General features: G+C 39.3%; 2 protein-coding genes across 3 annotated transcripts; one reads left to right on the top strand and one right to left on the bottom strand.

The window, feature by feature from the left end:
* Nucleotides 1-168: 168 nt before the first annotated feature.
* dnai7 (dynein axonemal intermediate chain 7) lies at nucleotides 169-6,494 on the bottom strand (the record flags this gene model as incomplete). 2 transcript variants are annotated; one of them, XM_079624209.1, is made up of 16 exons in its annotated part: nucleotides 169-680; nucleotides 786-899; nucleotides 1,008-1,166; nucleotides 1,554-1,768; nucleotides 1,886-2,072; nucleotides 2,162-2,325; nucleotides 2,961-3,069; nucleotides 3,159-3,444; nucleotides 3,519-3,622; nucleotides 3,705-3,839; nucleotides 4,878-5,015; nucleotides 5,104-5,208; nucleotides 5,356-5,447; nucleotides 5,532-5,619; nucleotides 6,233-6,338; nucleotides 6,472-6,494. In XM_079624209.1, 15 exons carry the CDS (start codon nucleotides 6,233-6,235, stop codon nucleotides 405-407), a joined length of 2,175 nt encoding a protein of 724 aa, XP_079480335.1. In that variant the 3' UTR covers nucleotides 169-404. The 2 variants fall into 2 exon arrangements, with proteins under 2 accessions (XP_079480335.1, XP_079480336.1); XM_079624210.1 differs by lacking the exon at nucleotides 6,472-6,494 and having other exon boundaries at nucleotides 6,233-6,421.
* On the top strand, nucleotides 6,442-22,677 carry LOC307004752 (uncharacterized protein; the record flags this gene model as incomplete). The annotated part of the gene is made up of 5 exons (XM_079624215.1): nucleotides 6,442-6,592; nucleotides 6,974-7,048; nucleotides 7,869-8,000; nucleotides 10,204-10,242; nucleotides 22,297-22,677. The coding sequence occupies 5 exons, from the start codon at nucleotides 6,442-6,444 to the stop codon at nucleotides 22,545-22,547; spliced, it is 648 nt and encodes a 215-aa protein (XP_079480341.1). The 3' UTR covers nucleotides 22,548-22,677.
* Between the last annotated feature and the right edge of the window lie 1,874 nt (nucleotides 22,678-24,551).

The following is a 24,551-nucleotide window of genomic DNA, read 5'->3' as shown; positions in this document are numbered from 1 at the left end:
AGAATTGAATATCTCCTTTTTAAAATGTCTTTATTTAAAATCAATTTGATTAAAATTAACTTTATTAAAGGGAAACCTGGACATGTCAGATTTGATGACATGTGCGTTTAAATTCTGGCACTATAAACATTTCCTCAACGTCAATGATTTAACCCAGTGGTCAGTGCTCTGAGATATTATATTTATTTATTTTGACAAATGTCTTAATATTTTTGCTGGTATCAGAAAAAATAATTCAAGATCATTTGGCTCCACTTGCTGGTTATAAAAAGAAGTATGCTGGGTGTCATTTCATTTCCGCAGCATATTGCAATGACTATCACAAGTTCAAAACAGGTGTTAAATGTTTTAGATATTAGGGTGTATGCGTGTTGCCTGTTTCTGGATGTGTATGTTTTCTAATCTCAGGAATATGTGAGGACACGTGTCGCACACAGGAGCCTCTGTATGGTGTCTGTGTAGAGATAGTGAGACTGACGGACTCTAGCTTGTCCCTCGATGCTCATGTCCTGTCTGAACATGTGCTGAAAGGTGGAGTGGAACTCGCTGCCCTCGGCCAGTTCAGCAGAGAAGCTGTTGTCATGCTCCTTCATCTTAAGATGCTGGTTCCTCTGAGCACCCAGCAAGTAAAGAGACCACATCTCCTCAGCCACTGGGACCGCTTCCAGCTGCTCGCACGCCTACCAGAGTCAAATGGTTAAAGGTCAGAGGTACTGCCTGCTTAAAAAGAACATATACAGTAGTTCAATAGGGCTTCAGTCTGTTTATAGGAGCGTATGACATACCTGAAGAACAAGGTGCTCTTGTCCGCATTGTGTGTTCCAGCGGCTCCAGGAAAAAGCCACGGCTGAGGACATCAGGGCCATCTGTTCATACACTGTGTGCTCTATTAATGGATCCTAAAAATGTATAAAAATTATAGTAAGCTCAAAGCTGGGTTTCTATAACTGGTCTATTTAACATTTAATTATACAATTGGCTCTAAGGCAATTCAGCCCCTTTGTTACCTTTGAGTTGATGCTGACGTATTTGTCTGAATACTCGTTCACAAATATATTGATCCCAGCTCTCCTCATGGCCTTCTGCAGTTCTGAGGGGCTCATCCACTTCCCTAGAAGATGATCCAGGTCTTTGGTCTCCTCCATTTGCAGCATACACTGCTTACCCTGAGAAACAAAAAAGCTATCGATCAGTCCTGGTGATTGCACACGCGGGCAAAACATTTTTTGGGCCTTCAGTATGTATCAAAAACGATTTGGCCTTAAAATGAAGGCTTGGATACAGTAAATTAAATGCCTCAATGACAGGATGCTTTTTTCCTGTTGTCTATTGATATGTTCAAAAATACATTAAAAATGTAATTCATACATGGGAGTAATACTGAGGTCACCTACTCTGTGACAAGAATTTTTTTAATAAAACTTTTGCTTCTTGTTAATATGTCCTCCTCGATGGTTTTAACTTATTTTGTCTTTTTTTTTTATTGAGTAGATTTCTAAGAATTTGGTACACTTTTTATAATCTTGGATATCTTTGAACAGGGCCTCTCTTGCCTTGACTGTGATGCTGACTTCAGTAAGAGCTCCAGTGATTGTGAACAATGCCGAGTCTTGGCCTAGAGGCCTCAGCTCCCATGACTGGAAAGGCATATTAGCGTAAGACTCTTGCAGTAATGTGAAGGCATAGAATGCATTCATCTGAAAGGAGATGCTGCGGGTCTCTGCGTCATACTTTGTCTCAGAGATGCAGTCCGTCCGCCAGTGTTGGCCTGCAGAAAACGGTGACCAATAACAACCATGAGGTACAATACTGTACATATTGTATGAATGTATACAATATAACATCTATTGTTGCATATACTGTACGTGCGGTGTGAATTGTTCACCGATGGGATCCCAGCGTGCCACTTGTGGACCCTCCAGAAACATTATTGAGTCAGGCAGAGCTACGGTGACCCCTACAGGCAATAAGACAACAGTGCTACTGTGTTCATCCAGTCTCACTGAGGTAGAGCTCTGAACGCGGGACTGCTCTGTGGGATAGGGGAACACCTGCAGTCCGGTCTCTAACAACTATGAGGAAGCACAACAGCAAATTATTATTAATGCAAATTACTTTCTATGATCTCTTGCAGTGTCCCTGATTACATCCCAAGATGTACCTCTCTCATTTCCCAGCCCTTCACTATATGAGACTGGGGTGGTAGATGGAAGACATCAAAGTAGAAGACTCCGCCCAAGGGTGTGAACTGTTGCAGATCCACTATATGTATGTCAGCACTGTCAAACACCAGTTCAGATGGTGATGGGTTGGAGCACTTTTGATCTAGAGACAATTTAATAAAGATTAGTTTAACAACACACCGTTATCTTTAGCAGATCTCAAAATGAAATTCCATCATCACACTTTGTTATAATGTTGTGATGCCTAAATTAACTTGCAGTGTGTTTTTATTTTTATTTAATTAGAAGTAGTATAGACTTTTGAATAACAATTTATTTGATATCATCCTAACATCAAAATAATTTGACATTTTTATTAGCTAAAATTTTAATACCCAAGTAGAGTAAGCTGTGTTTTTAGGTGCCATGCAAAGCATCGTTAAATAATATTAATAATTAGAAAAAAATATTTTTAATATTAATATAAATTTAATGTTTAAATATTATTAAACACTTAGCATTTGGCCCATTAATATGTTGTTGTTATAATTCTGATGTGCATATTTTTACTATTATACAGGACCTTTTAAATCATTATTTTTTTAAATATGTAACAATCCAATTTATAATTTTATAATTTAAAGCATTGGCGGTATTTTACAAATGATCATAGTTAACTAAAACAATTTATAAATGTTATTTTTACGTGATAAAGATTTCATCCTCATCTCATGTTGTTTGATATACAGAAATGAGGAAAATCAGGAAGTGAAAGATGATAAAAAGAAGGGACCAAACCAGCTTCTAAACTTGTAGCGATTCCCTCCATCTGACTTTCTCCTTCCTCTAACAGCTTGATTGAAGAGCTCTTCCTCCCCTCCTTAGATGAGATCACACTCACAGCACTCTGACACATGGACACACATTAATATTGTCAGCGACAGAATCCACTAGAAAACAAGTACATAGTGTACACGTGATCAAAGCCTCACTCACCCTCTTCCTGCTCTCTGATCGGCTTTCTTCCTCCACCTGCTTTGAGCCTTCTCCCTCATCCTCCCCTCCCTCTATCTTCCCATCTTGCACAACTGCAGCACTCTCAGGTGGCGAAGTGAGAAAGCCCTCCATCATGGATCTCCTTCTCTGGACCTGTTCACGCTCGCTGTGGTGGGACAAGTGGTCATAGCGTGTGTGAAGGATCCGAACAGCGATGTCACTCACAGCCAGCGGCTTCGGCAGCTCGAAGCCCATACCCACCTCCTCGAACCGGTAACCTTTAAACCTGGAAACATGGTTTGTCAAGTATTTCCTTTATCCTACAATAGTGCCTAAATTTCACCATGAAGACTGACAAACCTTGGATTTTTGTTGAGGTTGGCCCACAGACAAAGAGTTATGTTGTCGTCCTGGACTACAGTCTGCATGTTGCCAGTCTCAATGTCAGAACTAGAATTGGCAAACTGGACGGGGAGCAAAACGCATATTATATCCAATGTGTTGAAATAGAAGTAAGCTGCATAGGAAGATCTCAGAAGAACTCACCTTAAGAAGCTCCTCAGTGGCCTGGTTGAGTTTGTAGAGGTTGATACTCTGTAGACAAAGGACTGTTTCTCGATACTGTTGAGCAGTGCATGGCTCAGGACCCTCACTCAAGAGGAAGTCCAGTTCGTCTATCAACTGTCCAAGATAAATTGTTTTAGATTTTCTGAAGAAAACATGCCTGCACAAAACTCTCCACCATGATGCTACAATGTTTTGGGTATTGCTACAGTATATGGTTGATAGTGTGGTTAAGGAGTTGCTTATTGGCACGAGTCAAAAAATTACATTCTAAAAAATGTGACGCTTAAGTTTTAAAAACGTTGTGTATAGACCTTGCATTTATTTCATTCCACTGCTGTGGAACTCCAAGCAGTTCAAATACATGCTAATTTTAACATGTAAACAACACTGTTTGTACATTGCTTCTGCATTGATTTTTTTAATATGTAAACAACACGCAAAGCAATGCATCATCAACATGTTGTGTACATGTGTATTGCCTGATGTTCCATAGCAGTTATTTCCTCTGCTGCTTTAAATTATCAAGCTCTTTAAAGTTGGATAGATTATGATTGGATGTTTTTATTGTTCATCAGTCTGAAAATGATTCTAATGATATTATTCCTTTTTCATTATTGTTTTAGAATTAGAATGATTATTAAAACTTTTAAATCATTATATCATTGTTCACATTCTTCATGTTTCACCCGTTTCACTTCAAACGGGCCTCGCAAAAGAAGGGGCCTCTGCTTGCACTCTAAAAAGAGCCCCAGCTAAGGGCAAAAATGCCTCCAAAATTATAAAAAATTGTCTGTTGTTGCTTTTTCGCCAACAAAATGAATACTAAATGAATTTCATTACGTGTTTTTAATTAAAAATGAAATGGGCCTCTGAATTGCAACGGCCACCTCTGCATTCTTGTTGTAAATGGCCCTAAGTCTGACATTTCATCAGCTTTTGTATCATTCCCCAGAAGGAAATAAAACATTGGATTCTTAACAATTACCATGATTTGAGGTATCACTCATAACCCAAGCACAGAGGGATGAGTTATATGTCAACTTTAATACTAAAATGATCAATAATAATGATACTCGACTTACTAGGACCACCTTAGTCATCAATAATTGACTTGAAATCATGAAAACAACAGATCCAGAGTGCTGGTCTCACCTGAAGAGCCAGAGCACAGTTTTCCAAGACCTGCTGGATTTGGGTTTCAGAGTCTTCTCTCCACAAACTGATGAAGGAGTTGATTTCTGGTTGCACAGCTGGATCCGGACTGCCGTCGCAACGCATGTAACGCTCCCACTAGAAAAGACCAGACAACAAATCATTCTGTAACACACTTATGGTAGCCTCAGAATTACCCTGAGATACAGCTACATGAGTCTTGTACCTTAGCTTTGTTCCTGCATTCTGATTCCCACATGGTGACTGCAGAGTGATTCTCATCTAGAATGTGCCGCAGTTCATTCAGCTCGTCCTCTCTGCGCTCTCTGTCCTGTGGACATTGACAGGCGTCAATCAATCATCACATCCAATCTTGTCACACAAAATCCATCAGTACAGACAGCTGCATATGCACTAAAGCCTGCAGGTAAATGTCTTGCAACACAACTGTGAATGTTCAAATGAAAGTTCATCAGACCTTTAACTCAAGTAGCTGTTGTTTCTCTTGTTCTATTCGCTCCCTCTCCAGCCTTTCATTCTCCTCACGTTCAGCAATGAGGCGAGCTTCTTCTACAGGACAAAACGCAGTATACAGATTTGTTTTCAATCAAAAAGCTAATTTAAAATTAAATTACTTTAATACTGCAGATATACCTTCCTCTCTCAATCTTTGTTCATCTGCCTCTCTCTGCAATCTCTCCTTCTCAGCCTTGCTGATGTTTCCTCCTTTCTTTTTTGCAGACTGGATACAAAAGATGCAAGTTATTTATGCTGTGTTAAGTGACCAAATTATTTCTTTCCTTTTTAATGAGACAATTTTTGAGCTTAAAGATTAATGCTGCAATTATAGTTCTACAAAACTCTACAATTTCTAATAAAACAAAATAGTCAGTGAAGAGATGTTATTATACAGACTTTATTTTAATGGCAAAATTGGTATTTGATTTTTAAGAATACACATAACGTTACAAGCCTACCGACAAAATAATAATAAATAATAAAATAAAACCAATTTGAAGTTGAAAGCTGTTATAAATATACTGACTACCAACAAACAACATACTTAACTATTCCTTTGGTGACCGTTGAAGAACAAATTAAGGGGATTAAACGGATCACAAGGGGAAAACATCACAGAAAAAAAGTCAAAGTATAAAATCATCAGACAGGATTTGCTAACTTCAAGATGCTAAGTTCACATTTTGTGTCGGGACTTTCACTTTTGCTTTTTATGTTTCGTTAAATAGGCGGCCATGATTAATTTACTGAAAATAGAATTTATAGCACATATGTGCTTATATTTTGTTGCTTTAGAAAAATGTGTTTCTTAAAAACATTGGGAAACATTGACTCACCATAATGTAAAGCTCTCGGGTAGCAGCAGGCAGGCAGGAAGGCGTCTGGTCACCATGGAAACGGCGCACGCGAGATAGAAAACAATCACTTATAAGCGGGAAACGTCTGATAGAAAAATACAGTTTACAAACAACCATTAAAAGTTTACTCGACGTACTGATACAGTAGTCCAATAAAGTTTTGTTCATTTTGCAAAAAATAAGCTTGTATGAATGCTTGTCAATATTGCCATCTGTACTTTTTGATTTTTGCAGTAGTATTGTCTTCTTCACACAAGATGGCGCACGAGATGAGTCGAGTCCGTCGTCTTCGTTTTTTTGAGCACAAAGACTTTTTGAATCTTCTCTACATGGATGATGGTATTAATGCTACTATATGTTTGCTACAATACTTTGTTATTGGGCAAGCTAATTTACTATTGATAACAAATGCTGTTTCGCGTGCTCAATCAACTGCTCTCATTTTGTTTGCAAATTGTCAACTGTACGTTATTCTGTTCAGTGAAATCATATATGAAATCAAATGCAGTATTTAGTGTCCATAGTCTCAGAGTGGCTCATGTTATCTGTGTTTTAAAGCTAAACATATTAACCCTCACACCATTAAGTGGGTTATTTACAAAAAAGCATGGTTCTGGTCATAATGACGTTTGGAGTGCTAAAATAGAATAACAGTTGTGTGTGTCTATTTGTTTATGTAAAATTGAGCTAACTTTAACTGAATCCTCATTTTCTTCCCAGTGGCAGCTCGAGGTGTTCTCATGTTCTGCAACACCCGTCAGTGTTCAATCTTTCCAGCCAGTTCCCCACTACATTGTGAGTTAACCTTTGGGTGGTTTTGTCTTATGTGGTTAAGAGGGTAAAGGCATTGGCCTATATTCATCTGCTGGTCAAAGGTAATTTGAACATCATATGTTTGGGACAGTGTTCACTCGTCTTGAGCAAGGCTGGCAGAAGCCAGTATCCAGCTTTTTTGGGAACCTGTCCACACACCCAGGCTGTTCTTTCTTGCATTACGCTGCACAGGTCTGCACTCGCCATCTGGAGTTTCATCTGTGTGCACTGCACACACCACATGTCTATCCAGACACTGAAACAGGAGCGTGACATTGTCATGACAAATGCAGCCACTTGTTAGACAGACAGACAATAACATTATTATATTTATTTGGATCATTGATGCTGCTTGTAAATTGAGATTTAGTCGTTTGTAAACTGAGAATTACTGAAAAGTTAAGACATCTTTCGAGGAAAGATTTGGAATTAGTGAACCTTGCACTTGTCACATCAAGATTGGATCACTGTAATTTCTGAATATGATATTCCTCAGTCTATATTATATCGCTTGCAAGTTGTCCAAAACGCAGTCGCAAGGCTTTAGAGGGACTATCTATCTATCTATCTATCTATCTATCTATCTATCTATCTATCTATCTATCTATCTATCTATCTATCTATCTATCTATCTATCTATCTATCTATCTATCTATCTATCTATCTATCTATCTATCTATCTATCTATCTATCTATCTATCTATCTATCTATCTATCTATCTATGCAATTGTTAATTAATTAATAATGGTTTAACATTTTTGAGCAAACTAACAAACAAACTTTTCTTTTTTTGCCCTGTAGTGTCTTTACTCTACATGAAGGAAACAGCTCTTGTCTCCAGACTGCCAAAAGAGCTTGCAGATATTCAGGTGCGGCACAGTTGTCACACGCTCATTGACACACAGCATGGAGTGTATAAAAGCCCTAAATCAGGTACGTTACTGGGGTATTTATAAAGCTAATCGAAAAAGGTGTTGTCTTGTCAAAACAACAGAAAAAAAAAACATGCTACAAGGTTGTTTACGATGCGCTTTCTTGAACTTAGTTTGAGCTGAAAAACTGCAAACCAGATATTGGTTGTTTAGGTTCGTGTGAGGCCTTTATAGTTCTGTTTAAATGGCTTTTTTTCTCTCATTATTAATGTTGTTTAGGGTCAAATGCAGGCAGCTCGCTTTACAGTATCTAAACCTCAGTGTTTTACACAGCAGATGAAGCGATCTGCCCTCTCCCTACATCTTTGATTTCAGATTCAGTATTTGTGTGTGACCTGGTCATCTGATAATACCATGTTTCTCAAAGCCGTTGTTTAGAGTGACAGTGCAGGGCTAATGTGGGATTAATGGTTATCCGGAGAGAGGCAGTGAGCAGATAGGGCCAGACATTTCCCTTCAACTCTTTCATTATGCTCAGTTCGTAATTACACTAAACCTAATTATTGTCCCAGGCCTTTGTGATCTTCAAAGCCAAGATGAGACAAATAAAGGCGCTTGAGCGAAAGCAATGCTAAAGAAAAAAACGCTTAATGAACAATAAAATCGACAAAATGCTCCAGAAAAAAATGAGATTGGAGCCGATGTTAAATCTGTTGACATTTAATTTGCTGGCGAAACGGAAACACGCTTCCCTCTAAAAGACAACATTCGGGCACAAACAAATGTGCCGGCTACGAGGAGAGGAGAAGGATGAAAGATGGGTTTACTAACACGTCTCTTCGTCTCTCTTTCATGTTAATTAGAAATCGCATCCCTTTGTTTCCTTTTGCAGGCACTTATTTATTTTCCTATTCCATCCATTAGAACAAATTTGCAACATGAGACGCAAATAATTGGATTTGTCTTCATGGCCGTCGTGGACGGGGGATGTTTTCCTTTTGTTTTTGGGGGGTTTTATTTCCTGTAGTTGAGTTTGCAGATTTGCCTTTGGATGTTTTGTCATGTTGCAGTCAGAGAGAAAGAAGATTGCGATGTTTCTGGTGACTGAGTGACCTTATTCTCAGCTCAGGGACATTCCATCCCTTACCTTTCTTCTTTTTATCATCTTGGGTTCAACTGAGTGGAATTTGGTTGACTGACTGGGTTTGATTGATTGTGTAGAGAGAGCCTATTTGTGTCTGTTGAAGCAGCTTTTCATCCACTTACATTTAAATTAGTGGAATCTACACTTTCGTTCAAAAGTTTGGGGTCAGTAAGGTTATTTTAGTTCAAGTGTTTTTAAAAGAAGCCTCCTTTGCTCACAAAGGCTGTATTTATTTAATAAAAAATGCAGAAAAAACTGTAATATTGTAAAATATTATTACAATTTAAAATATTTGTTTTTTTATTTTTTTCAATATCTTTTCAAATGTAATTTATTCCTGTGATGCAAAGCTGAATTTTCAGCAGACATACTCCAGTCTTCAGTGTCACATGATCCTTCAGAAATCATTCTAATATGTTGATTTGCTGCTTAAAACATTTCTTATTATTATCAATATTTAAAACAGTTGTGCTGCTTAATATTTTTGGTGGAAACGGTAATGTTTTTTTTCAGGAAACTTTGATGAACAGAAAGTTCAAAAGAACAGCATTTATTTCCTCTTAAATGATTAGAGACAAATGAGTTCTCTGACACAACCTGCTTTTGGACTTGGATCATGTTGTGCTCACCGGCACATGATGGAAACTGTGATATATTTTTTTTTCAGGATTCAGGAATGTTCAAAAGAACAGCATTTATTCTAAATAGAAACAATAGAAATATAAACTTTTGTAACATAAATGTCTTTACCTGTCACTTTTATTCAATTTAGCCTAATGCATTGTTGCTGGACAAAAGTATTCATTTATTTCATAAACTTATAAAATCGGTATTGTGTATGTAGTGTATTTATATTCATATATGATTAGAGTATTCCTTTTACCTTTACCATATTGTTGTATTTTCCATTTAATGACGCATCAGTCCACATACATGCATTTAAAGTAGTTCCTTCAAAAATGAAAATGTTGTTCCAAAACCAAATTACTTCATGAAATCATGCGTTGCACAGGCACTCATTATTCATTAAAAATATGAGTATAAAATTCCATTGTTTTGTATTTTTGGACCAAAAAGAGCTCCTGGGACAAGCTGCTAAACTTTTCTCATCATGTTCCAGGGAAGAAAGAAAGGCATACAGGCTTGGAACGAGATGTGGGTAAGTAAATTATGTCATTTTTGATTGAACTATCCCTTTAATATTGGTTATGCTTCAGTGTCTGGCCTTTAACATTCTAAAGCATCTTGTAGGGAATATGCGTGCATGCTGAAGGGGGAGTGAGAGCACATAAGAATGAGGAAGAGGAGTGCTGGGACTGTGTATCGTGATGATATATGAGAGGGTTTGTTGGAGAATATCTCTTAGAGTTTAGAAGCTGCAGGGCTGAAGCTGAGCTCCACTCGCTCACACTTACTTCCTGCTCTGCTGTCCTATGAACACACCTTACACACATTCATCATTATAACATGCCCTACTTACTTTAGACATCATTAATTCATTCATGCCTCTCTTCCAAACGCACGCACACACATACACACACACGTAGGATCCCAGGAAGGAAGAGAAGCACACCTCCTCTTACTTAAATTTCCAGAGAAAAAGGAGTTCTCTGGCACGCTCAAGGAGAGAACGTGAACTAGAATTGGTGTGAACAACACGCTTTTGGACTCGGATCAGGTGTGACTGAGTGACAAAGTGTCGGTGTGCTCACCAGCGCAGGTGATGGAGTCGGCTGCCAGCTCACTGTGTGAGTGTGAAGCCACTGAAGGCTCTGGAACCGAGTCAAACTCATCAGCATAATAGATCAGATTAAAGCTGCAAACGCTTGACAGCGCCAAGCCAGCGGGCACTCGCCGTCTAAACGCTCCTGTAAATCTCGGCTTAAACAATGTAACATGGAAAGCATCCAGAAACTTGTTGTTGCGCTCACTCCTTCCGAGCATCGGACGTCAAAATGTTTGTTGTCTCCATCTACAGTGGCCTCAAAACATATTTGGACACTTAAGACGCATTAAACAAAATGTGTATGTCAGTGCGTAATATAATAAAGTCAAAGCAATAAAGTTCAAACATGATTTCTAAGAATTCAAATGACAAAACAACAATGTTCAAAATGGCAACAAAACAATCAGGACACTGACTGTTTTTTAAGCGTTAGTGGAACGTTCATTAATATAAAGATCTACACTTATGATTACTCCATTAGGAAATCTGTGTGAACTTGAGGGAAACAATAGAAACCATTTCCATCTTAAAAAAATTAAGGTAACTCTTGAGGTTAAAATAAAGTCAGTCAAATTGCATCATATAAATATATTAAGAGATAGCTATGTGAAAAAGACAATTGCAAGATAAAGTCATCACGTTTAAAGATATAAAGTTGTAATTATTAAATATAAGTCACGCTTGGTTTCAATAGTTCACTTTAGACATTCTACTAACTAAAAGTAACTTTGCAACTACATGTCATGAAAGTATAGTAGACTATCTGCTTAATACCTGCTAACACTTTATTTTGATGGTCCCTAAACAGACATTCTACTAAGTAACTTGCAAGTACATGTCAACTACTAACCCGAACCTAACAATCTACTAATACTCTGAGAGTTAGTTGCAAATTTACTTTGTAGAATGTCTAAAGTAGACTCGAAATAAAGTGTAATCTAAATAAATTCACAATAATACAATTGTGATATAAAAAGCCAAAATTGGGAAATATAATGTTGTAAAGAGAAATGTCACAATTATATTTTTTATGTTATCTATTTAAACAGAAATTGGCTTCCATCGAGAACTGCCATGATACCAGTTTGTAAAACAAACAAACAAACAAACAAACAAACAAAAAAGTTCTGAGAAATGTTTAAGGATCCATTGGCTTGCCGATCCCACTTGGTTTTTATATTTTGCTCTTTAATGCAATGACATTCAGACAATTTTAAATGTCCAAATATTTTTTGGAGTCTCTGTAATGCAGATATTGTATGTTTATGTTGCTTGTCTCTTGCTCGGTGGCTGTGCCAAGCCTTCTAGAGGAACTATATTTTATGTCTGTTAAGGTGCAACAATGATAAGCCTCTGATGCCCCTTTGTTCTCATCCTTTCCAGTCAATGACCTCTGTTCTACTTTAAAGAGTTTGAGTAAATCTGAAACGGATCCTTCATTGGCTGTGCTCCGAAACTTTGGTCTCTGTAGGGTGAAGGGCTGGATTTTTGTGCCCTCACTGAGTCCAGGCTAGTTTGGCTTCATCTCCCTCAGTGCTGCAGCTGTCTACTGGCTGACCTGGTATCCTGCCCAAACAACCTCTCTGTTTCTGCCTTTCACTTTCTCTACTGTGTCCCTCACAAAGAGTCAAACACATATCCCTTTCTCAAGCTTTTCAACCTCATTTATTCAGTCAGATGCTTTTGTCTAAAAGTGAAAATAATAAAAGCAGAAGCGATTCGTTCAAAGGACAACACAATATAGCTAGTTCTACCACATTTCCTAATTTGTGAGTAGTACATCTCTAGAGCAGAAGTGCATGTACAGAAAAGTGTTCCCAAGAGGTTTTTATAGGTATGGTTCTGTTCACCCTAAAATGAAAATGAAGTCATTTACTCACCCTGGTGTTGTGTTCTAATGCAGTTTTCCATTCTATCTTTTTCAAACCACAATAGGAGAAATAAAACTGTAAAAATATCCAAATAATGGCAGTGATTAGTGACAATCATTTATTATAATTAAAATATTCCCACATCATCACACACCCTTCACCATACCTGGAGATTGGCATGGTTTTATTTCAGTTAGCCTAAAAGCTGGTTTAATTTGCATTGAGAGATGATCTTATGGAAAGTACTCCATGCCAATCTCTAGGTATGGTGAAGGGTGTGTGATGATGTGGGGCTATTTTAATTCCAAAGGCCAAGGGAACTTTATCAGGATGCAGAGTATCCTGGATCCATGAAGTAACTGGCCTTTAAAAATAAAAATCTGCCTGCCTCTATGGGAATTTAACATAGGGGTGTCCAAACTTATGCACCCTGTATTTTAAGGAAGAACATTTATTTATTTACGATACATTATTCATTCACAAAGAAAATTGGTGTCCTTAAAGGTTAGATTTTTCCTATTTTTTTAAATTAAGGCATTAAGTTCAATCTCCAAAAGATGATTTTTTTATTCCTCGTTTTAGTCAACTTTAGCATGGGTGTCTAAACTTATGCATAGCACTGTATATAACTTTACTTAGATTAAATAACAATATTAACTGATTAAAATATGGTAACATTTTATTGATTCAATTATTTCTATAAAATACTACTGAAAAAAACTCATAATGTGTATCTTTAAACATTGTTATATGAACCAGTGTTATTTTAGTATTAATATACTATAGTATGGATTATTTAGCTTTTATTTTTATATTTTCAGTTTTAGTCATTTTGTTGTACTTTTGTATTATTAGTTTTGTATTATTAGTTTTTAAAATATTTTTATTTCACTTTAATGTATTTTTTATTTGAGTTTTTGTTTTTGTAATTTTAGTACTTTTTTGTTTTTCATCAGATATATTTAATTTACTTCAGTTAACAGAGACCATTTTTTAATAAATTTAGCTTAAGTTAACAATAGCAACACTGATTTGAGCAATCAGTCAGTCACTGGTTTAAATCTCAGCTGTTTGATTCACTAAATTGAGCAACTTAAAAGAGTCATTCATTTGGGAATCGGACTATAGATTCATTAGCGCTGTTACTGGGATGCTGAATAGAAACTATTGCAAGCGTATTTTAGTTCAGCGTGTCGTCCACATTAAGGGAGAAATGCACGTGCATTCTTTTTCCTTTGTAAAGGAACTGGTTCTTGATTCCCAACACTTTGAGTGATTAAAGATGTGCTTTGTGAAATTGGCTAGACACAGCTAAACCTTTAATAGCGTCTTTCTCACGCTCTCTTTATTTACCCCACAGCGTCTGATGTAGCACACAGTCAATCTAGTCCTTAATATTCTTCTTTCTTTCCCTTAAAGGCACATCTTCAGCCTTCTCTCTTCCTTCACCGACCCTCCAGTGCCCTAAGAGGTTGTGTTACTCTGCCTTACCCATTGGTGCTTGGCCTGAGGACAGCCATCATCACTTTGACCCCTGATTCCATGCCCAGGGGGCAGATCAGACAGTTTCTGTGGCCTCTCACCTCGCTCGCTCTGGCCCCGTGGTAAACGGCACTCCGCCAGCCTTGCCAGCACATCTTGATTTGGAGCGCCTTAAGAGAATGTTTTAATTGTCACTTCTCATTTAGGGGGAGAATGACATCGCAGGGCGGACAGGCGGGAAAAAGGCGGGCCACAGTAATCAGAGGCGATGAAGACGACTTACACGCTGCAGTAATCGCACACACACTTACGCTCATACGCGCATGTACACACAGAGTCCCCAGGAAGCTGTTTGCGATGAGCTGTTCCTGCTTTTGGCTCCAAGCACCGGGAGGTTCTCCGCTCTGCTAGGCCATGATCTGATTTGACAAGCGTGCTGCTGTCATCTCAAGTTTGTCCGATTTGAAATTCTAATTAATGAACTTGCAGCCACTTTTGCCCATCTTCATTTGCCCAAGTTGCTGTTTATTTCTTTTGCAGGATTCGTCTTCTATTTGTCTTTTCCTCATCCTTCCAAGTCTCCTTTGTTCTCTGACTAATTGACTCCTGAGCCCCAGCGTGTTTTAGCATGTGACCTTTCCCGCCACATTACTGATGTTATCTGGAACAGCAGAAGGAGGGTCAGGCTCTTGTAATTAAACCTTGCATAAGCTAACGCATAATGACTTGAGATCGCTATAGTTGATGGCCTTGAGTCAGCACTGAAGATTTGATCATGTAATAATAGTTCCCTCACTTTCTCAACACTTTGCATGGATATCCATTCTTTGGGTGTGCGATCAGTTGATAGCTTGGACATTTACTCACCCTCATCCTGTTCCAAACCCATATGACCTTCTTTCTTCAATGGAAAACAAATATAGATATTTTTGAAGAATCTTCACACAGGTTTCCATACCAAAAAAATTTGCATACGGTCAAAAAATGCCCACCCCCAGTAGTCTCACACATTCACAGGAAATGGCTCACTTGCGCGTTGAAAAATAGGATGGATATTCCAAGTCTTTTAAAGACTTAATAACCTTTATCTTACTATTTACAGAAAATATTCCCCCTCCAGTGAGCTGTTACTTTGAGAAGCACTGTGAACGGATCATTGAATCGAGTTGTTCAGTTCCGTTTGTGAATCAGATCAACCTGTTTATAGCTGAAATGATTCATTCACTCAACTGGTTTTCAACTTACTGACTTGAGTTTGACAGACGTGTTCACTATAAAATTGCTTTATTTTGTGGAACACAAAAAATAACAGCATATGGGTTTGGAAAGCTCATGAGGGTAAGTAAATAACAGAATTTAATTTTTAGGCTGAACTATTCCTCTAGCTTAGCAAGTGAGGGTGATATATTCCCATCTCCACCAGCAGGTGGCGTTGGTGCTCTTAGTGGCGCTCTTCAGGTCACTTGTGCTCCATCTGTCACAGTACGCCTCATTCTTCATATTTCCATCCCTGAGCTTTTTGGGTTTCTGCCAGTCAGAGTGAAAATGGATGTAGAACTAATCTATTTCCACGGACATCTTAATCCCCTAATACAGTGATGGAATCATTAAATCGCAAATCATCATCATCTCCTGCCTCTCCCCTCCACTGTTGCGTTAAATGTTTAAATAACAGGGTTTGATGAAGAGCGGCTTTGGACCCTTGACGCGTTTTTGTGCCTCGTTGTTGTGACATTAGATCTGCGTTTATCCGCTCTTCTCTCACATTATCTGCCTTTGCTGAAGTTTTATCCCATTTTTTCACATTCAAAGGCTTAACACGGCCTTGTGGTAATGAAGGAAAAGAATTACGCCTCACTCATTTTCCATAAACTCTTGACAGGGACAGCAACTTAACGTCTACTGTCACATTTAAGGATTTTTTTCCACCCTTTTTACTATTTTCCTCCGTCCATGGCATGCACAAATTACCTTGAATATTCTTTGGATTGCAGATCAGAAATTGGTCTGAAAGCGTCCGTCAGTGCTGCTTGGTTACTTGAAAGTGTTTACAAATATAAAAATTCACCATCGCAACTTGTTCCTTGGGTTTTCTAAACCACTCAAGCCACCCATAATTACCTTTACGTCATTAGAATAGTCTTTTCTTTTAAGTGTACTGTATAGTGATTTTCCAATACCCTCCCGACGCATATTTGCAGCTGGAAAATAGTGTCTTGAAACAGTAGGGTTCCTTATGGGGCGTAGAGACCTCGTTCTGTGACCCGCATGACTCTTTAATATCAGGCCCGCTGCTCCGATTGCTAACAGATGACTTGCGGTTGCAGCTCTGCATCCCTGGCACTTCCTGAGAGTGTAGTGGTTTCACCGTCTTCCCAATCACCTCCATCAACAGAGGCCTTGTCTGAGCACATGGAGGCCCGTTACGGTTCAGGACAGAAACAGAGGGGGTGCTGCCTGGGATCTGGCTAAACGTATGAGAGAGAGGTCTCACTGGTGAGTAAAGCCTCTTCAGGGCTTTGGTGCGGCCAATTTTGCTGCAGGTGGGTGTGTAAGTGGTGTGTGTGTCGGCCTCTCTCTTTTCGTGTGACTCAGATTGGCCATCGCTGTGCCAGCTCAGCCATCCAGCAAACCATCGCTATGTCAGTCAAGGAGCCGTGGGGCATTTCAACCAGCGGGCATTATCACGCGCCAGGACATGCCAGCACAGAAGGAAGATCCCATTCTCTTGCTGTGCAGAAGAGTTAATGGCCATATACTGCACGCTTGTGCTAATTGTTAATGCTAAGCACTAGAGCTGCACCATGACAATATTCCCACTCTAAGACTGGATTTGAAAAAGTGCACAAGAGTTGGACAAATGCTCATTGTCTCTGGTAGTGAACCATTCATACGCATTTGTTTTTTAATGGAAATGAAAGAATAAGAAGCTCAGTTTAATATTAAAGTGATCTACTTACCATTCACAGTCCTCTGCAGTTCACCTGATATCAAACTGACTTACAGCATTATAGCTCTGCAACCAGGATCCAAAGCTGACACGGCCAAATGCACTTTAATAACTGATTTTGGTGAGTCAAGTCAAGCCACCTTTATTTATATAGTGCTTACAATACAGATTGTTTTAAAGCAGCTTTACAGTATTAACAGGAAAATGTCCCCAACTAAGCAAGCCAGAGGCGACAGTGGCAAGGAACCCAAACTCCATCAGATGACAGAATGGAGAAAAAAAACTTGGGAGGAACCAGGCACAGTCGAGGGCCCAGTTCTCCTCTGGCCAGCGAAAGAACACAGTGTGATTATGATTTAGACTGCATCACAAGTTAGAATTCAGATCAGGATCGGTAGCATTCAAATATTTATCTTGGATTCATCACGCCGGTACGGAGCTGAAGCTGGCCATAGGGTCTGTGCGGAGGAAATAAATATTTTGCCCAAGTGCATGCTAACTTTATAAGGAACTGCATATTGATTTTTAATTCATCATCGTCATCATCATTTTATGTATATATGTATATAATACGTTTGGATTTTGTTCTGGATTTAATTTCCCAAAGCTGTGTTTTCTTCACTTTTATTTCAGCATTTTTCCCCCATACAATGAAAGTGAATGGTGAGTAAGTCTTTCAGAACAGAACGTGCCTCTAGTCTGGTTTTCTTTTCTCCTTTTTTTGCCACTTGCCATATATGGGTTTGATGCATGGAAAGGCAAAAGCAGGTCGAAAACAAACTTGCTTTGTTAAAAAAACCTCTGTTCTGACTTTCGTCTTGGTGCATTATTGCCTATAAAGGTTACACACACAGAGAGGGAGAGATCTGAGATTGGAGTCCTAGGTGCTCTGTGTGTGTGTGAGGTCTCTCATCCCCTCCATCAATTTTGCACAATGCCCCGAGGCAGCCATGGGACTTTGTGTTGCCGTCCTCCTCCTCTCCCTCCATCCCACTTCTTTTCTTCTCCCCTCTTCAATTTGCTCATCCACCACTCATTCTCCCTCTTGCTTTCCATTTTTCAGACTTCATCTCAAAACTTTATCCACCATCATTGCTTTGCCTTCTTTCTCGTAGATGGAATCACCATAAAGTCTCATGGAGGAAAATAACTATTTCCTCTCGTGGGTTTAATTGAGCAATTGCCCTCTGTGTACCTTGATGCCACGATATTTTGACTAAAATAAAAGTGTTTAATTGCTTGAAGAATGACCCACATAACCTTGTTTCAGACAGCCTACACTCACGCAGCCTTCTCGGCGCTTTGTCCATCAGAGGAAAAGTCCCTGGGTCCTATTCATCTGGGAGAGAGAGGAGAGTTGTGAAGCTGTAGAGCACATAGACGGTAAACACGGATGCAAGCAGGTCAAGGCCACGGTTACGACAGAGGGGGAAGAGGGTTTTTTTTTTTACTTCAATCACCAGATCCTGTCTGTATGATGCTTCTAGGGTTGTTTCCCACATAGAGCTGTTGCTTTGTCTCTTATGTAAAATCCTGTGTGGACTTACTCAAGGGTATCAAGCGGTTTTTGTGACTTTTTAAGTCTTTTGCTTCCTTTTGAGCATTTTCATTCATCTTCGAATGTCTTCAATTGTCTTTAGGGTTGTTCTCCCTCCCCCAAATGAAGGCCCCGCCGACAAGCAATGATGTATTATATATTTGAATAAATGGCAACACAAGGAGATCTATAATATCTGGAGAAAGCTATTTAGGTTTTATAGACAAAAATATATTTCTCCATTAATGGCCATTCATAATTCAGTCAATTCATACATGCACATGTTTGAAGACAAATTTTTGAATCACTTTTTTTTCATTTTTTTTTTTCAAAAACAGAATACATAGCTAATTTTTGCAAGCAACTTTACCATTCAAGGCCATGTTAATTTTGAACTAATCAGTAAACACTTGACTGATGACGTCCTGCAAACTAGAGGAAAGTTAAAGATAGAAAGATAAAAAATGTGCAAAGATAAAAAATGCGGCATTACATAACCGAAGTGTAGACTTCGAGAAGGACTGCAAAGGCTTAGAGCAGTGTATGAGACAGGGCCTTATTTTCGATCCACTGTACACGCTAATCAACCATTAACATCTGCATGTGATCCACTGCGTCCTATATTTTAAATCCATGCAAATACGTTTATGGGCTGTGCATCTGTGTAAATATGTGCGATATTTGCATCGATGTGTGCAGTATAACAACAGCTCTAGACATATTTAACCATAATACAATTGGCTCATAGTGGTTGTTCTTTTTCTCCAACTTTCTCGTTCCCTTCTTTCACTGTCTCGCGTGCGTTCTTGCTCTGGATTGGTAGAGTGTTAATCCGAGGGTCTGGATCTGGTGCTCTAATCCCTGATGGAGTATCAGAGGGAGTCTCTCTTTAAGCTTGTGAGAGGCGTCTGTGTTTGTGAGTGGGTGGATATGTTTTAAACCCTCCCTAGCGTTTCCTGATGTTTAAATTAAGACTGCATACCTAGCTTCCATGTCACTAAAACAACAGCCTGTCATCGTGGCTGGGTTAATGAAAAGCAGGATCGAATGAAAGAGACAGGGAAACGAAGAAAGAGAAAAAGAGCTGTTGAAGGACATAAACAAGCCATTGTGTGTCTGTGTTTTGCTAAACTATAGCTGCCGGGTTAACGGTTTCACTCTTTCTTTCTCTCCATCCCCCTCTCCCTGTGTTAAGTTTGATTAGGTGACCACAGTTACATATTCCCCATAGGAGACGAAAAAGGGTAGCCGTTTCCTGTGAAAATAGAATGGACACAAAGAGCTCTTTCAGGGCCTGGGCGGCCCGCTGCAGAAGCTCTTCTATGCCCCCAACACCAGCCCGCCTGACTCACAGAGACCCAGCCAGAGACTGACACAGGCCTCAGCCCAAATACACAACATTTCCACATCCTCCCAGGCCTCTTACATTTACTGACAACAACTATTAATATACTGAGGCAAAATGCAGCTATTGCTCATTCAGAACAGTTGAGTGGCAAAGCCCTTGAGTTTACATCAGGCATAATTTGTAACGCATCTCTGGATTAAATTCGGGCACAAATCTCGTTCAATAATGTTTCGATGTATCATTCACATCAGTAGTACTTGCAACATCAGAAATGGTGTAGTTGCAGGTTTGTACGGTTAATTTGTAAGGTGTTTTTTAAATAATAATGATAAAATATATCAAATAGAAATAGAAAATAGAAAACTACAGTATTATTTAAAAATAATTAATAAAATAATAATTTATTTATTTCCTGGAGAAGCTGTATAACAGATCTTCAACAGGACCTTGTATAAAATGATATAAAATATATATATATATATATTTATATATATAAAATCCCTCTTATTTTTTACATTTCTTTTTTTTTAAACCTTAGCAAGAGACCTTCAGTAAGATATATATACGGTATCGTAAGTCTATGAGCAGAACTGTTATCATAGAAACTTCTTTGATCTGGGCCAGCCAACAACCATAAAAGCAATCACTCTAAGCACCCAAGCAGCACCCTGGTAACCCTGATATAGCGAACACCACTTAAATGTCTTCAGAAACAACAAATCTTGTTATAAATACTCTATTATTAAGTAGCATCTTGAAACAGAAAAAACGGGAAGGATGAAAACACCAGAATATTGCCTTTCCCCCCCCAGAACTTGTTTGCAATCGCTTTTTACTCGTACTTCCTGTGTAAGATGTATAAGACGTGTATGATTTATTTTCTTACCTAGACATGGTTGCTACCAACTAAGCTGAGCCGGTTGCATATTTGTGAAGAGTTCTCTTTAAACAAATGCTCATCACTATTCAGAGACCAGTTTAGAAATCTCAACATTTATGAGTGAAAACACAAGCGAATCATGCTTATTTGCTCAGTTAAGGCTTTCTTAAATGAATCACACCCATTGTATGTTAATACCCCCATAACTGAATTACTGTGACAGCAGCCAGCCATATTTAGTTCCATGCACTTGGCAGTTGTCCCAAAGGGAGAAGAAGGACAGTCTGCCTCATAAGAGCTCTCCCCCATTTAGACTAGAGGTATGACAAACAAACCCAATGGATGTTTACGCTAGGAAATGTCAGATGCAATACTATATATAGTCAAAGCTGAGTGACTCACGACTAATCAACAGATGTGGATGCTTTTGACTGATAAATATTCCGTTCTTTGTGTCGAATGAATCAGCCGAATGGCTTTTTTTTCGTCAGTAGAATGTGGCGGACTGGCGTTGGGGTAAAATGTCTCCCACATGAGGCCTTTGTCAGACTAACACGTCTACTTTAGTTTTTTTTTTAGCAAAGGGCCTGATTCCTCTCATTAAGATTGCACTCTTATCGAGAACAAACGGTCATCAATATGGCCACACTCGAGCGTCAGATCTCCAGCGCCCAATATCAGTTGGTCTGGTGAGCCGAATCTGGGTTGGAGGAGTTTTAAAGGCTAGAGGAACGTTTGAGTGGCATATAAAAGCTCTCTCTCTCTCTCTCTCTCTCGCCTTGATCTCTTACTGTAACACACCATCTGCACATCTGTCGCACAACGTTAACACTGCCCGCCAACACGGTCTGTTTGTCCTATTCTCTGTATCCTCTTCCATTCTTTAAAGGTTAATAGAAAAATGCTTGCCACTAAAGGTGCTGTTGTGAAGAACTGGGCCCCGCTGCAGGAATGAGAGTAAATATGTCTCCGAGCACCTCTGTGATAGCCCTCCAGGATGGCTTTGGACAGGGGTTATTGCAGAAAATTCCCAGGCATTTGTTCTCGAGTGGATCCGCCGAACAACTGCATGTTGCAGCTAATGTGGGTGTGAAAGCTGCAATCTGCCAACAAAAACCCTGGCGTTCGAGAACACACTTTAGTGGTCAAAGGGTCTTGTCGCTGAGGAATGTTGCATTATTAAGGGGGAAAATATGGTGAATATAGAAATTTCTTTGAAAGGAATGATCAAAGTTTTCTTATAACATAGATACACGAAAAAATAATCTAAAAGTGTTAACAGGTTGACCTGAACAGCGACACACTCAAATATTGTATGCATGTATATATATAATCTCTAAGAGAAAAATGTCTATCTGGATTCATCTGGATGCTTTCATGTTTGTGTTTTTGTGTACCTCACTCTGTTTGTCACTTTAGGAGACCATGTTGGATTTGACAGGACTGTATTCAGCTCTATATTAAGGCTGTGGGACTGGGCCACTTTGGTGGAAAACACGCGGTCTCAAGGGACCAGCATTACCATGAGATCCTACCTGGAACAATGTGATCGGCCACAGGGCTGCCTGGCTGCCACCCCACCCCCGTCCAACCCTAGGTATCAGCCGCAGGAAGTCCCACACAGCCACTTCCTGTTGAGCGCACAAACAATAGCCATTGTTGCTGGCTGATATGGTGTGACCTCAGCTCCGTCTGCCATGCCTGGCTAACCATAAATCGTCCACCTTTAAACAGCTTGAACAGTGAAAGATTGACGAGACCGCGGCGCCGAGGAGCACAAACAAAAACAGAACGCGACTAAAACCCCCAGCTCGCTCAGAACGTGTCCAGGTCATAAACAGGGGTTGTTTATCCGGGGGGTTTTCACTTTATCACATCGGGTGGAAGTTATCAGATGTCTACAGAATCACACTATGTTTCAATTGTTCCATTGTCATGTGCAAGTCTGTTTCAAAGATTGGGTTTGGCGGATTGTACAGACTTGTTGGCGGTTTGTTGATAGACTGGATTGGGCCTGAAAGATTTTGAACCAACACAACCTACAGCCAACGCTTGTTATCTTGCTATGTACGGGACGGTATAGGTGAGATCACATATACCCCTTTTCCACCGTCACGTTTCCTTCGTCCGTTCTCAAACCGTTCCGTGCATTTCCAACGCAGAAAAGGGGGCTCCGGGCCGGAAAGATCATTCAACTCCATCCCTAAAACTTGCTGGTCTCAGAGAACGGACCTGGGGAGCAGGGGCGGAGAAATACTGGCATAATGAGAAATAATGTTGGACTGCATTGCTCTTTACATCTAAATATATAAAACTATGCATGCGAGATGTGAGAGAGCAAGTGAATCAACGGTTTCAGTTTATCTCCGGTTCACTAGAATCACTCCCGGTACTGTGAACAGCAAAACAGAAGTACCGCACTGCCTGCACAAACACGGAGATGTGCAATACATATTTTTTAAAACTGGTTATAGTCAGGTAAACAACACATAGTAGTGTTACGTCACCGTTTGTTCCTCAAGCCTGTGGAAACACACGGTCGGTTTGCGTCAGGCTCCAGTTTGCCTGGCCGAGAACAGGCTCTGGCTCCAGAACTCAAACCATTCTGGTGGAAAAGGGGTAATAGAACATTCAGTGGGTTCACAAAGCCTGAGATCACATTGAAAATCAATTTTAAAATTGATTCTTAACGTGAATATAAGCAAAACGTTTTAGGATTTTGAAAAATCGAAAAAGAAACATGATATAAAAATAAGAAACACTGATATTTTCTTTTCATGTGACATTTACTTCATGCATTGTAATTATTTATTTATTTGTTTGTTTACTTCCTTAATTAGCCTGATTGTATAGCGTCCTAGACCTTTGCAAAGGCCCAATAATAATATTAATTTGAATAAATGTAACAAATAAAGCATTTTCACTTGGACTCTCAGATGTGTGGGACTTAATAATAAAAACAACAGCAATAATAATAATAATAATATTAAATAAAAAAACAAAAACATTTTACAAGCATTTACAGACTTTTGGGAATTATTATTATTTGCAATGAATCATAAAATTAGCATTTTCGTTGGCTCTCTCAGACTTTAGCTCTCTGTTCTGTACGTTTACAACGGGACTGAATGCTGAAGAAGAGTGCGTTTCTCTTTCGCAAACTGTGCCCCCCCTCCACCCCCCTTTTCTGTACACGGCAGCTGCTGCCTTGATGCTTATGGGGATTAGACAGAACTCTCACACAATCTGTCTCTCTGTCTCTGCTGCTCCCTGATGCAGCACGCAGGGTTGTGGGGCTGCTGTTTTACCTGGAGAGGTGAGGTATCGTTTTAGTGGTGGCACGGCATTATTAGCTCATTCTTAAGCCGGTGATCACGGTCGTGGCTAAATACTGGACACTGCAAGAGAAAATGTTGGATTGTTGTGGTTCAGTTTGTGTTTGATCACCTTAAGTTTGCATACGCTTGTGTGTGTTGCATGTGTAATTTTGTCTGAGGGAAGACGGTTTAGGTTGATTGAGTTTTATCCCACCGCCAGCAAGAATATGTCACATTTTTACTTCTCTGTTGTGCGCACAGAGCGGTCTTGTCACTTGCCCAGTGTGTGCGCTTGCGTGTGCGAGAGAGAGAAAGCGAGTTTTTTGGGCTCGCTGTCGGCTTTAGTTATTAGTCACT

The sequence above is a fragment of the Phoxinus phoxinus genome, assembly GCF_949152265.1.
Source record: "Phoxinus phoxinus genome assembly, chromosome: 9".
NCBI classification, from domain to species: domain Eukaryota; kingdom Metazoa; phylum Chordata; class Actinopteri; order Cypriniformes; family Leuciscidae; genus Phoxinus; species Phoxinus phoxinus.
Note: the sequence above shows the minus strand (reverse complement) of the source record. Positions and strands in the feature narration are given on the sequence as shown.